We start from the raw sequence: 13,898 nt of genomic DNA, 5'->3' as shown, positions 1-13,898 counted from the left end.
ATGTATTATAGATTATTTGGAGTATATATGTGCTTATAAATATGCATGTTATAAAGGGATGATTTTCATGAGGACAATGGAAAACTAATTGCATCAATTTCTAGTCACACCAGCCGGGTGCGGTGGCTCACGTCTGCAATCCCAACACTTTGGGAGACCGAGGTGGGTGACTTACCTGAGGTCAGGAGTTTGAGACCAGCCTGGCCAACATGGTGAAACCCCATCTCTACTAAAAATACGAAAAATTAGCTGGGCATGGTGGTAGGTGCCTGTAATCCCAGCTACTCTGGAGGCTGAGGCAGGAGACTCACTTGAACCTGGGAGGTGGAGGTTGCAGTGAGCCAAAGTTGCACCATTGCACTCCAGCCTGGGTGACAGAGCAAGACTCGGTCTCAAAAAAAATAAAAAATAAAAAAGTTCGAAATTCTAGTCACACCATATGGTTATTTATTAAGTAGTATATAAAAGGTTTAGAAATAATTTAGCTTAGCATTTCACAGAATAGCATCAGAGTGAAAAAGAAACTGCCAAGGTTACAAAGTAGTTAATGGCAGAACCAGGCTAGAATCCAATTCACTGATTTCAGTCTTGGGTGTTCTGTTGTCTAGATCTGCACTGTTCAATGCAGTCAACATTAGCTACATATGGCTATTTAAATTTAAAGTTGGCCAGGCTCTGTGGCTCATGCCTGTAATGCTAGCACTTTGGGAGGCCCAAGTGGGTGGATCACTTGAGCTCGGGAGTTTGAGACCAGCCTGGGCAACACAGTGAAAACCCGTTTCCACAAAACAAACAAACAAAAACAAAAATTAGGCTTGGTGGTTCATGCCTGTAGTCCCAGCTACTTGTGGAGCTGAGACAGGAGGATCACTTGAAGCTGGAAGGTGGAGGTGGAGGTTGCAGCAAGTTGAGATCACGCCACTGTACTCCAGCCTGGGTGATAAAGTGAGTCCCTGTAGAAAATAAATAAATAAATAAAATTTAAAATTCAGTGTCTTAATATTGTACTGGCCACGTTTCAAGTGCTCAGTAGCCATATGTGATTGGTGGCTATCCTATTGGTTTGACCAATATAGAATGTTTCTATCATTATAGAAAGTTCTGTTATTAATAGACAGTCCAGATCCATCTAGGTAGAAAACAGATCTGAATAGGATATGACTATATATTATAATCTTAAATTTAAGAACTTTTTCTGTGGATCATGAGTTATTTAAATTCTAGCAGCCAGTGTTTCTCAGCATTGTTGATTTAAAATAGGAAAAGCACTTACACTGCTCAATGGAAATATTTTTTACCGAGTCTAGTGTAGGGTGATAGGCTTTTGTGAACCATAAATTTGTTTCCTTTATAGTACTCGAGGGAAGTATGTTTAATCACAGAGGGCAGAGAAGCCTGTTAATTTTTCTTTCTTTTCCGATCATTTCCATTTTGGGTTTAGCAATAAGAAGCAGTTTATTAAATATTTCGAAGAGATGGAGTGAGCTAATTTTAGTGTGGATATCTGGCGAGAGGTAATATAGAGTCTCTGTTTTGGAATCTGATCAAAAATAGATTTTTATATACCTAGATTTATCTTTAATCTATGGTATTTAATGCTCAATATTTAGTCTTGGGTTCTGGTTTTGTCAAGTGGTGAGAAAAATGTATTACTTCTTTAATTTCCTGAGCTTTAAGAGACCTCCCTTAAAGAGGTCATAGCCTCATGATTTTGAGAAACACCAGCAAATGAATCATCCTGGTTTAATATTTTCCTCAAAAATTCAGCACATGAGATAGAGAAGTCAAAAAGAATTTACTCTTTTAAAAAATAACTACCGCATGTAGAACTTTTTTTCATCAAATGCTCATGAATACATATAATGCCATGCCATCTTCCTAACCGGCTCTGGGTTGTAGAGGAACTTTTTCAAATAATAGGAATTATGGGGTGATATTCCTGAAACAAAAATCTCTGATACTTAAACAGAACAACTGCCTCAAAACTGGGAACTCTTTCCAGTGATAGAGGTATGATAGTATGAGTGTTGAAATAATGGTGGAAAGCCAGTAAACAGAATTTAATAATTTTTAAATTCATTCATTCATTGTTTCCATTTAGTCAATAATTATTTATGTGTTAGGCACTAATCTAGGTGCTGATGATATGAAATATATGACCTGAGGAAGTTGCTACCTAGTCAAGTGGATTTTTAAAATAGGTAAATAGGTTAAAATATAGCCAGTTGAAATGTGCTAAAGAAACACAAAGGGTAAAAACAAGCTTCGTCTGGGTGCGCTGGAGAAGGCTCACAAAGGAAGTGAGTTATGACCCCTGGGCCTTGAAGAATGATTAAGAACTTCACATGAAGACTGATTGGAGAAGGATATGGACTTCTTGGGAAAATATAAATGATGAAGTGTGACTGAAGACAGGATCCATGAAAGACCTGAAACAAGAGATGAGGCCCTCCCTTTTCAGCACTGTCTTGCTCTGCTCTTGTTTATGCTGTGTTCCTTCATACCCACTTCAACTAAATCATGGGCTTTTACATTGAAAACATTGCAGTGCACTCTCTTATATTGTAAACATTTCCCAATAGTTTCTAGTTGGCATTTCTACACACTTAAGCTATGAAATCCAAATCTTGTAAAACATCACTTGAATTACACTCCAGACATATATGTAATAGTGGCTAGAGTTTATGTTTCTTAACCTTCCCACATCAAACATCCAAGCAGAACATGGCATTTTATATACATGCATCTTAAATGATCCCTTCTTAAGTAAGACAAATTTCCTCTTACTCTTTATAAACCAAGTTTATGTATTTTGTGATCTCGTGATGCATTACACCAGGTTAATATCTTTCAAAAAATTGTAATTAAAGTCTGTTGTACCAAACCCTTGAGAAAATCTGGTACTAATGTTTTATGACTCCATCAGTTAGATTATACGTGTTATCATTCTTCTCTTTGGAACTAGACTTTTAAAAGTATTTTCTTCATTTTGCCTAACTTTTATTAAATCATGTAAAAATTCTTAAGTCAAAAAGGAAATAATTTTAAATGGCTTAATAGTTGTGGGCTTTTATCCTCCCCTTCACAGATGGACCACCTCTTTTTTTTGTTCCCTGTGTTTTTTATTACAGAAGCTAGTTGTATATTCTTGTGTCCAGAAATGACCAGCAGCTCTCATAGCTTCAGATTTTACTGTTAGTCATCAGGGACAGAACAGGAACTGTGTCCGCCCCCTACATCATTTCCTAATAGCAGGCAACCAGAACTTGCCTTAAAACATGTCCCAAGAGGCATCCTAAAGCACATCATTTAGGAACTCAGCATCCTGTTTAAGTAATTAATACCTCAATCAAATTTGTGCTAACATCAGTAGTGTCAGAAAAGTTCATTAATTTTTTTCCATCCCATGGTGTATCTTTTTGTGTGTGTGTGTGTTTTTTTTTTTTTTTTTGGTTCACAAACTGGAAAGTACAGCCAATGCATAATGGTCACAGAGTCATTCTTTTCTTAACAGCCTACTTTGAAGATTTATTTGGGTTGATAATTCTATCTACTGTTTGCATAATTGTTTTCTGAAGTGCATTGGAGACCGTAGGCCTACATACACATACACAACACTCTCATTGTTAATGATACCATATAATTTGGATGATTTTAGCTTTGCTGTATTCATATGGAAGTCATGACTTAAATTCCTCCACTCACGCTTGCAATTAGAGGTAATCTGGAGGCTATTAGAATAGGCCAGCAATGTTAGAATGAGTCAGGTGAACAAAAAGGGTGAAAAATCCTGCCATTCCTATCTTGAAACACTATTGTCTAAAGTTTAAGAAAAAACAAAACAAAACCTGATTTGCTTTATGTATCCATTTATTCATTTCTTTAATTTTTATCCTACTCAAAGTAAACATCATTGTGCTTACAAGTACCTACAAGGCCATACACATACAATTGTTCTTCCCTGTTTGTATCCCCATCTCCCAGTACTCACTGATAGCCTCCTTGGTGTTCTTTGAACACACTTAGCATGTGCCCAACTCTTGGTCTTTGCATTTGCTCTTCCCTTGCCTGGAATATTCTTCCCCCTTCTATATGCATGGCTCTTTGCCTGACCTCTTTATCACTGAGAGCTTCACTAAATGACCCCCCCCCCCACCACCCCGCAGACACACACACACACACAATTTAAACTATTCCATCTACTTCTCACAATCCATATCCCCCTCTTTGCTTTAGCACTTACCACCTGACACAATTTTATATTTTATTTGTTTACTGTCTTACTACATTCACTAGTATATGAAGTCCAGTGGTATGCATTTTTATCTTATTTTGTTTTGAGTGCTCACTGAGTAGTCATTTTGTTTTGTCTTATTTTGTAGACAAAATAGCACCCAGTGGGCTCTTAAAAACTATTATGTGAATGAATAAATGAATTAACCTCAAAATGATTCACTGAGCAATCACTATGTGCCAGCTACTGTGCATGATAAAGATAATTTAGAGTGAATAAAGAAGTAACCAGACAATTATGATTATTGTTGGTAAATTCTACGAAAACATCATAGGGGTGCTTTAGAGAACAAAAGAAGGCACCTAACCCCAAGGGTGAGGTCTCTGAGCTCTGATATTTGGAATGGATGCAGGAGAGGACCGGAGAGAAGAAAGCCCTTTATAGGAACAGACAGAGGTGTAGAACGAAGGAAGCCTGGCTTATGCAGAAAACTGCAACTACTGCCAAATCCCAGACTCTTCTAAAAGGCTCTGAAAAGCGATTGAAAGATATTTAAGTATGAGAAAGGTCTGAACCCATTAGGGGAAGCTCACGCAGGCAACAGTGTGCAGAAAGGATTGGAGGAGACCAAAAGCAGGGTGGTCATTAGGTGAATGTTACGTTAGCTAAGGGAGCGAGAAATGGGTTTAACAGGAATGCAGCAATGTGACTGGAGAAGAGGGCTGGACCATAGAGATATTCTTAAGTATCTGATGGACTGAAGTAGGAGTAAAACTTTACTCTGAGGCCCGAGTAACATGCTTTTGGTAAGGAAGTCACCAACATGGGGTCTATCAGGTTTCTTTAACTTACTTTCTTACCATATGCTGAATACTGTACATAAATGTTTAGATATGGAATCTAGCAGGGGAGAGGAAAAATTGGAAAGAAAATCAAGTATACTATATAATTTTTTACTGTGTTTACAAGTTTTTATCTGAACTTTATTTTGCATAACTTTCCATGGTATTTTCTGAAAGATTATTAAAACTGGTATAAAGGTTTATATGCAGATTAGTGCCATTACTCCACGCTTAGAATTTTTCAGTGACTCTTTGAGTTTTTGTCTTTTTGATAAAGTTATACTCATGACGCAGAATTCTTCAATAAAAAGTTTTTACAATTTATATCACCCAGAACCTGTATTTAAATTGGTGTATTTTAAGGTTCTAATTATAGTTGACGTTTCTGGAGTTTAAGAAATATAGCTTAGTATGTTGAGATTCTGTATGTTACAGTTTTTAATCTTGAGATATATGCAAAGAAATTATTTTGAGGAAATCAAACTAGATTTTTTCATCTTAACTGGTTATATACAAAGTATATGCAAATATAAATAAGGAAGGATCGCTTCATCGATTAATAAGGAAGGATCGCTTCATCGATTAATAAAGATGAACCGAAAAGATTATGACTCTAGGTTGGAAATCTACTTGATCCAAACTTACTAAATCATGAGGATAACAATAATGGAATTGTTTTAGAAATCTTGAATCACTAGAACAATTGACTTTAATTTTGAGAATAGGCAGCATTTGTTTGACTAGTGAATAATGAATTTATGGCATTATTCATCCAAGTTGTTGTGCAGGATGAAAATATAAACAAGTGTAAGGAAGATTAGATAGGCTAGGAGTAGTAGCTCACACTTGTAATCCCAACACTTTGGGATGCCAAGGTGAGAGGATCGTTTGAGGTCAGGAGCTTGAGACCAGCCTGGGCAATATAGCAAGACCCTGTCTCTACAAAACATTAAAAACTTAGCCAGGCATAGTGACATGTGCTTGTAGTCCCAGCTACTTGGGAGGCTGAGGCAGGGAGGATTGCTTGAGCCTAGGAGTTTGAGGCTGCAGTGAGCTATGATCATGCCACTGCGCTCCAGCCTGGGCAACAGAGTGAGACCCCGTCTCAAAAGGAAAAACAAAAATTTTTAAAAAGTTTGATAAATTAATGAATGTCTCTATGGTATTTGCCCATTACTTTATAAACTTACCTTTGTACCAAAATTGCAAGACTAATCAAATGTAATCATCTTAACCAACTGGTAGCAATTTGAAAATCAATTTGAAAATTTGAAAATTTTGAAATTTGAAAAATTGAAAATTTGAAAATCAATTTTTGGGTAGGGAAACTTTGATTTGTAAGCTTAACTTTAATTACCACAGTGTTATAGATATATAATGGTATTATTAATCTAAGGGTGCTCAAAACAAATGTATATAAGTAAAATCTTGCTCAGTAAAAATAACTGGTATCTCTGGATGTGTGCATGCATGCACATGTGTCTGTGGTGTGTGTGTGTGTCTGTCTGTACTTAAGTGTCCTATATTTTATTCTGCCTTAATCCCAGGTCACCCCCTGGTAATGGATGATACTCTTGTTAGATCTCTACCATTTTTCCTGCCAGAGAGATAAAAGAAGTATATGCACATTTCTGGTAACTGTGACTATATTCTTGGCAGCATAGTTATGAAAATTCTGTAAGACGTGTATTCCCAATTTAAAATTAATGTTAAATCTTAAAAACTGCTTTTATTTTTAGAGGTTACCAGAAGCAGCAGTAGTTTCCTAACAGTGAAGGAAAATATTGTCTTTGTAGACATCCTTAGATTTTCATTAAATATTGTGTTAAAATATACAACTTACTTAATTTTATGAATTTCGGAGTTGTGATTAGTCATTCTAAATCTCTGATTTTATGTGATTATGCAACAGAGACCAAATTAGAAAATATCAGATATGTTATTCTCTAATTAAAATATTTGATGTAGAATTCACTTATTTTCATTTGAAATATCCTCTTCCAGGGTTATGTATCAATGTGATGAAAGAGACAATTTTAGTGAACAACATTTTTCTTCAAGTGGCAGTTAGGTTTACAGTGGGAAACAAGCCTTCGTGAATTGAACATACACATTCTCAGTCTAAATACTGAATTAATGTACTCCTTGTTCCATGATTTCCTTTCTAACATCAACATTTTAAGAAGTAAAGTACTCTAGAGACACTGGAGAAAGTGGAATCATAGACAATGATAAAATCCAAGTCCTTTCTTGATTCTCAGATCTCCTATCACCACAACCTCCAAATTCTGCCCTTACTTAGCATGATAACATGAACATTTACTTCCCAAACAATTTACCCAAGTGAGGAAATGATTAAATATGTTTATATGCTAAGGGGAAGAACTAGTGAAGAAGTGGAGCCTCTGATACAGATGCAGGGGTGACTGATTGCAAAAGATCCCTGAGGACAGAGACAAGGATGGATTCCAGAGTATACCGGATGAATTTGCCTTGTATAGGAGGAGGGGCTCTTCTTCCCCTGATACAGGAAAGAGGTATACATACGTTTGGTTTGATGAGAGACAAGATGTCGAGGGAATTTACACCTGATAGTCTCTATTTTCTCTGCAAAATCTAAAACAGGGAGAATTTTAAATAGAGGGAGTGAGATAAGTAGGGAGAATGTCTGACCACACAGATAAACCAAATAACAAGCTCATTAAACAGTTGGTTGGTTGAGTAAATTAAATAGAAATATATAAAGGCAGTATTGCACGGTGTACTTTCAATAACCTAAAGCTGATTATATGAGGAAATTGTTAGTCTTCCTGTGAGGATTGCAAAATAACATGGGGAACAGATTCTCTGAACATTCCTAAACATTATATATTTTTAATAAAAAGGATGCATGAACAGATCTCCCTCTAACAACCACCCTAGTGTTTTATTTAGTGTTACAGAGTAGGAATGCAACATGCTGATTAACTGAAATGTCACACACTGAAAATAAGCTGGTCATTAGTTAGATGTCATGGAATAAAGAGCTTTTAACATGAAATGATGAGTGTCTATAACTTTGCTGAAACATACTAAAAAATATTTTTGAACTGGAAGAAAATGCTTAATAGTTATATTTTAAAATAGATAAAAATAGAAATATAACTATATCTCTTTGAGTTATTTTCCACTGTCTCAAAGCCATGCCTTGCTCTAAATAAAGCCAAGAAAATCCCAACACTGACTTTGTGGTTGAAAAACTGCTAAATCTCAAAACTGCTGCATTTCCATGCTGTATATATATTCTCATTCATCTCACTAAATCTCCTCCACCCAGTATTTTAGTCTAAGAAACAACTGACAGCATCTTTTGTTCCCTTTTCTAGTATATACTCAGTATCACAGTTGACACTGGCCTCCCCTAGTTTGTAAACAAGTGTTTGTGCAGGTTAGTTGACTATATTTCCTAAGAGGAAGAATAGAGAAAAAAACAAACAAACAAAAAAGCATGTTTCTTTGTAATGCCATTCAATTATTTCCTTTGCAAATCTGCTTACTGAAGATTTGCAGGTGCAGAAGTCATCTAATGTGTCCATTTGCTGAAAAACTACATTGCATTTTAACTGCTTCTAAGGACTGTATTTTCAGCCTTTTAAATGAGATTGATGTGATACATTTATAGGTTTTTTTTAAAAAAACAACATTTGCTGGAACAGCAAAGATTATTTTTTAATAGTGAGGACAAATCAGAATCCTGCTGTATATGCTTCATGTTTTTCACAAGAAAATTAGAAGAAAAGATCTATGTCGTACTTCAAACTGAAATTTTTCTTTCCTTTTTTTTCCTGATATATGAAATGTCAACATAGTTCAGTACAGCAAAGAGAATCTTAGAGAATAGGACAGTTTAAATTGGTCATCTAAGCTTAAGTGGCTGTAATATTATGTTAATTGAATTGTTTTTCTTTTTTAGGGTCCCCTAGGGCCTCCAGGACAAAAGGTAGAGTATAAACAACAATACTGTGAAAGTAATTATGCTCTCATGACCTAATGGCAAGCAGGAGAGGTGAATGAAATTAGCTACTGTGAGCCATGCTGAAGCAGTTAGTCTGGTTTGTGCATTCTGCTTTCTAAAAATACAGTCATATAATGTGAACATTAGATGTCTAATTGACTCCATTATAAAAAATTTAATAAATCCAGAGCAGACTCTTTTTAAGTTGTCTGCTGAACTTGTACGTTATTGAATTTTTAATTCAAATACTGGTAAAACATTATGACAAAATTTAAAATGTGAAAGATAATTTGATATTGCAAAATGAATGCATGGCCTTCCTCAATTATATGATTGCCAAATGGCCAGAGAACTGAGCCGAAAAAAAGGATATTACTGGGTTCACTATATTCAAGTGGCCTATTGGTGTCCTTCTTGCTGAGGTAACACGAAAAGTGACTTCCTGATAGTCATTTCATTGTTATCCACAATCATCAGAATTGACCATTAAATTCTGATGGAGAGGCCAGACGCAGTGGCTTATGCCTATAATCCCAACACTTTGAGAAGCTGAGGCGGTTGGATCACCTGAGGTTAAGAGTTAGAGACTAGCTTGGCTAACATGGTGAAACCCCATCTCTACTAAAAATACAAAAATAGCTGGGTGTGGTGGCACACGCCTGTAGTCCCAGCTACTCAAGAGGCTGAGACAGGAGAATCGCTTGAACCTGGGAGGCAGAGGCTGCAGTGAGCTGAGATTGTGCCACTGCACTCCAGCCTGGGTTAGACAGAGCAAAACTTGGTCTCAAAAACAAATTTTTTTTTCAAATTCTGATAGAGAAGATCTAGGGTTTCCAAAATTACACCTATCCTATAGTAGTAAATATCTTAATAGCAAATAGATGGCATTTTGCCAACAAAATATCACTAAGTCCTCATTCCCCCATCCTTACACCCCTCAATAGGGGAGGGGGGTATTTAACCCGCGGAAAACTAAAGAAAACAATTGTATTATAACAGGTGGAAAAGTGATTATTCTTTATATTTGGAATCCATCAAAGATAGAGACTTTTTATCCCCCAAGCACTGGGCATGTGGCATCTGTTGAAACATAATCCTACAAACTAAGTAAAAGTCCATGGGTTGTGAGACAACTTGTGCATAGGAACACTTTGTCCTTCGCAATAATGTCTCTGTTAAGCATGGTGTGAAATTGTAAAGCTACTCTAATCCACATACGACCAGGATAAAATTACTGCTTCAGGCTTCCGGAAGTCCTTTAATGACCCATTCAATATACTCACTGAACGCACTAAGGAACTTGCCATCTCAATTTGTTTTCATTACAATTACTGTTTTTTCAGTAGACTATTTTTTAGGGGAGTTTTTGGTCTATAATTGCTATTTAAAAAAAATATTTTCCCCGTTATTATTAAAGAAATGTAATATCATACATCTACTAAGAAATATCTGTTTTCCAGTTTTAGACAAAGAATAAGCACATTGTATTTAAAATGGTTTCTCCAGAGCCTAAATGGAAGGTGTAATGGAGGGAAATGACATCACTGTTTGAAAATATTTGCTAATGTTTCTGTATCCAGTTAAATGTCATAGATTTTTCTCAGGTAATAATTAGCTTTCTTATTCTCCAGCTCACCCATCTATGTCCAATCATTCATACTCACGCCACTACGCATGTGTGCACACACATGCCCACACGTGCTCACGCACACACCTTAACTTTTTTTGTAAAGAGGTTGTGTTGTTCCTGGTCAGTGTATAACATTTTTTACACCTTTCTGAGTCACTCTGGAAGACATATTCACATTCATGTGGCTTAAACTTACTCCTTGAAAGTCTGGGAGAAAAACGCTTAAAATACAACAAATTTGAGTTTATGACATGGGCCCCTTATTTAACTGCAGAACAAATGGTTGTTATTTTAATTACCTTTTGTTTTATGGTATTTTAACTCATTAAATGCAAGTGTTACTGCTACTGGTAGGCATTTTCCAGATGGAACTAAGCCTATTTATTCTTAAAAACATGAAAATTTAGAGCCATGTGGCCCTCTGATAGGTATGATCAATTTATCATGTAAATTTCTTTAAAACGTATTAAAGTTAAGTGGATACTTAGAAGCAAGTTTTAATTTTAACTCTGTAGTTTCTGGGGAAGCTTGAGGAATCTGCTTACATTATGTATTTGAACATGGTGGATAAGGTCTGAAAAATAAAACTTCCTAGAAATGTTTTAGCAAGGCTTACATAACTAATACAATATAAATTTAGAATTGAAATATTTTGTGTATGATATCAACTGAATTTAATCATGTGTCTCTTTAGGGTTCTATTGGAGCACCTGGAATTCCAGGGATGAATGGGCAAAAGGTGAGTTCTATAAAATATTCTATTTAAAAAATAACTTGGTGACCATTGAAATCACAAAATTATTCTAGTTCATAATGTTAGTAATAAGCTCATATGCTTATAAAAACACTATGTATACTTTTGAAATACAGGAAGATTATGCTACAAATGACCACATTAGTTTAATTTTTAAAGATGCATTAAAGAGTCAGGAATTCTTTGAAAATTTTCCATTTCAAGTATTTTGGATGTGTTACTGTTCAGTAAATTATGTATGTAATACAACTATATCTTTCTCATAAATAGATATGGAATTGGAAAAATTTGTGTTTAACATTGATTGTGATAAACAAAATGCACTTTATTCTGGTCATGGTAAAACTAATATGTATTAATAATTGGCTAACAAAAGTTATTCTCATAGAAGGAACTAGTAAAACTTTCTGAATCCAGAAGGAAGCTCTTTTCACTGTTAAGCAAAAGTAGAAGTTAAATAGATTTGTCCCGCTTTGGTATTACATACACTTTTATTGTACTGTTGATAATGAGGGGAAAAAGTATAAGTGAAAGAAACAATACACTCTACATACACATGTGTATGTGTTGTATACATTTACTCCTGCAACATACTTACTAGTTGGACAAAGCATAGCTCCTCAACATCCCTGACCGGCTCTTTAGCCTGGAACCTTCACAGAAACCAGGAAAACCATTGTGGTCGCTGACAAAGCCCATTGCTGAGCCAGTCCGTCAGGAGCCAGGGAGCTAAGCGAGGGACTTTCCTGTCTTCCTCAGAGTTCTTGGCCTGGCCCTTTTATACCCTGTGACCCATTATCTTGCCTTCCCAGAGTATTTTAAATCCATGTACTCTGGACCAAATTCTGAAATCATATGTAACTCAATCCTTTCAGATGCAATAAATACTCCTTGTGATCTTTTCCATCACGTCCATCTTTTCTTTCTGTCAGTAAGACATAAACAACCACAACTTTAAACCTAGTAAGTTGCTAAGAGCATGAGTCTACCACTCAGAGGCTGTGTGAATTTTGGCAAAGTCCTTGGAATTCTCTGGCCTCAGTTTCTCATCGGTAAAGGGAGACAATGGCAGTGCCTACCTAATAGAGTCAATGAGAGTTAAGGGAGTAAATAGATATAGTCTTTAGACTGTATTTGATATTACCATTAAACTTTTCCTTCACTTCAGTTCAGTGAAGGTCTGAAAATTCAGTTAATCTATGTTTTTAAGAGGCTGTCTGTTCCCAGAAGTACTCAATTCCCACATGAAATTAATGTTCTCAGCCAAGGCTTATGGTGTCCTTTAGTCCATAAACCAAACACCGCACACTCACCAGTAGTTAGCCATCCATGTCACAGCTACATTTTCCACTTAGTAAAATGCATATCCATTTGCTTCACAAATCCTGGCAAAGACAGAAGATTTAGAATATTGCAGATCGTGGAGGGAAACCTAAGCAAAAATTTAAAAGTGTTCATTCTCAGATGGATCTGAAAATTATATAACTCAAGATAACATTTAGAAACAACAAAATACAGATACGGCATAAATATTGTTTTTGACATTGGTGAAAAACAAAACTTGTATGCCTAAGGTTAATAATGTTTTCCTTTTTCTTCTTTGTTTCTTTTCATTTTTCAACTTTGAGACAATCATGAAAATTTATAGAAACTTTTAACGTGAAACAAAACAACTTTAAAACTGTCACATATACCTTTTGAAGACTGCATATTCTTTATTTTTGCAAAGGAAATATGCAATTTCCTTAGCAAGAGAAAGGAATGTGACATTTTCTTGTCCTAGTCACCAAGTTTAATTTATATTTCAAGGAAATAGACAGTTAATATTTGCAGTTTTATGTCTTGTTATACATCTTTGTGTCATTTTAAAAGTGTTTTCTGTAAAACCCAGGCAAATGAAATGATTTCACACTTTTATGAAGGCATCAGCAAAATGTTATTTAAATTTGTTTTCCCTCCTTCAGAGAACTGAACCTAAAGCTTTGTGTATGGAATTTCTGTTAGGTCTAGTCATTACTTAACATTTGTAATATTTGCTGTATCATTTTTAGGAAAAGAAAGTGTAAAAAACACAAGTCTCCTTCACTGAAACAGCAGGTCACTTAGTAAAAACAAAACTGGCAATAGAGTAATCATTTTACATACTTAGAGCATATGAGCATATGAAATGAACTCTAGAATTTGTTTTTAAACTAATTTTTTGAACTCTAGACTTTGTTTTTCTGGAGTCTTGAACTCTAGAATTTGTTTTTCTAAGAAAGGAGCTTACAATGACATAATAATTGTTTTTTAGTAAGAGCACCTCAATATCCTTAAATTGTCTTGAGAAAACATTTTCTTCTCCAATACAATTTTGCTTTTCCAAAAGAGTACTTTTGATACTTAGAAAAGTTTTCAGACAGTGGTTAGGGAAGGATATAATTTCTTTTTTTTTTTTTTTTTTT

The 13,898-nt window shown here is 35.3% G+C and overlaps 1 protein-coding gene across 2 annotated transcripts in view; it reads left to right on the top strand.

The window, feature by feature from the left end:
* COL25A1 (collagen type XXV alpha 1 chain) overlaps nucleotides 1-13,898 on the top strand; it is a 519,759-nt gene that overhangs the window by 393,779 nt on the left and 112,082 nt on the right. For both annotated transcript variants that reach the window (XM_010379093.2, XM_010379094.2), the window contains 2 exons: nucleotides 9,029-9,055; nucleotides 11,395-11,439. In XM_010379093.2, coding sequence (XP_010377395.1) covers nucleotides 9,029-9,055; nucleotides 11,395-11,439 — 72 coding nt within the window. The remainder of the gene's footprint in view (nucleotides 1-9,028; nucleotides 9,056-11,394; nucleotides 11,440-13,898) is intronic.

This window comes from Rhinopithecus roxellana, chromosome 2, assembly GCF_007565055.1.
Source record: "Rhinopithecus roxellana isolate Shanxi Qingling chromosome 2, ASM756505v1, whole genome shotgun sequence".
NCBI classification, from domain to species: Eukaryota; Metazoa; Chordata; class Mammalia; order Primates; family Cercopithecidae; genus Rhinopithecus; species Rhinopithecus roxellana.
This window is presented reverse-complemented; position numbering and strand designations above follow the sequence as displayed.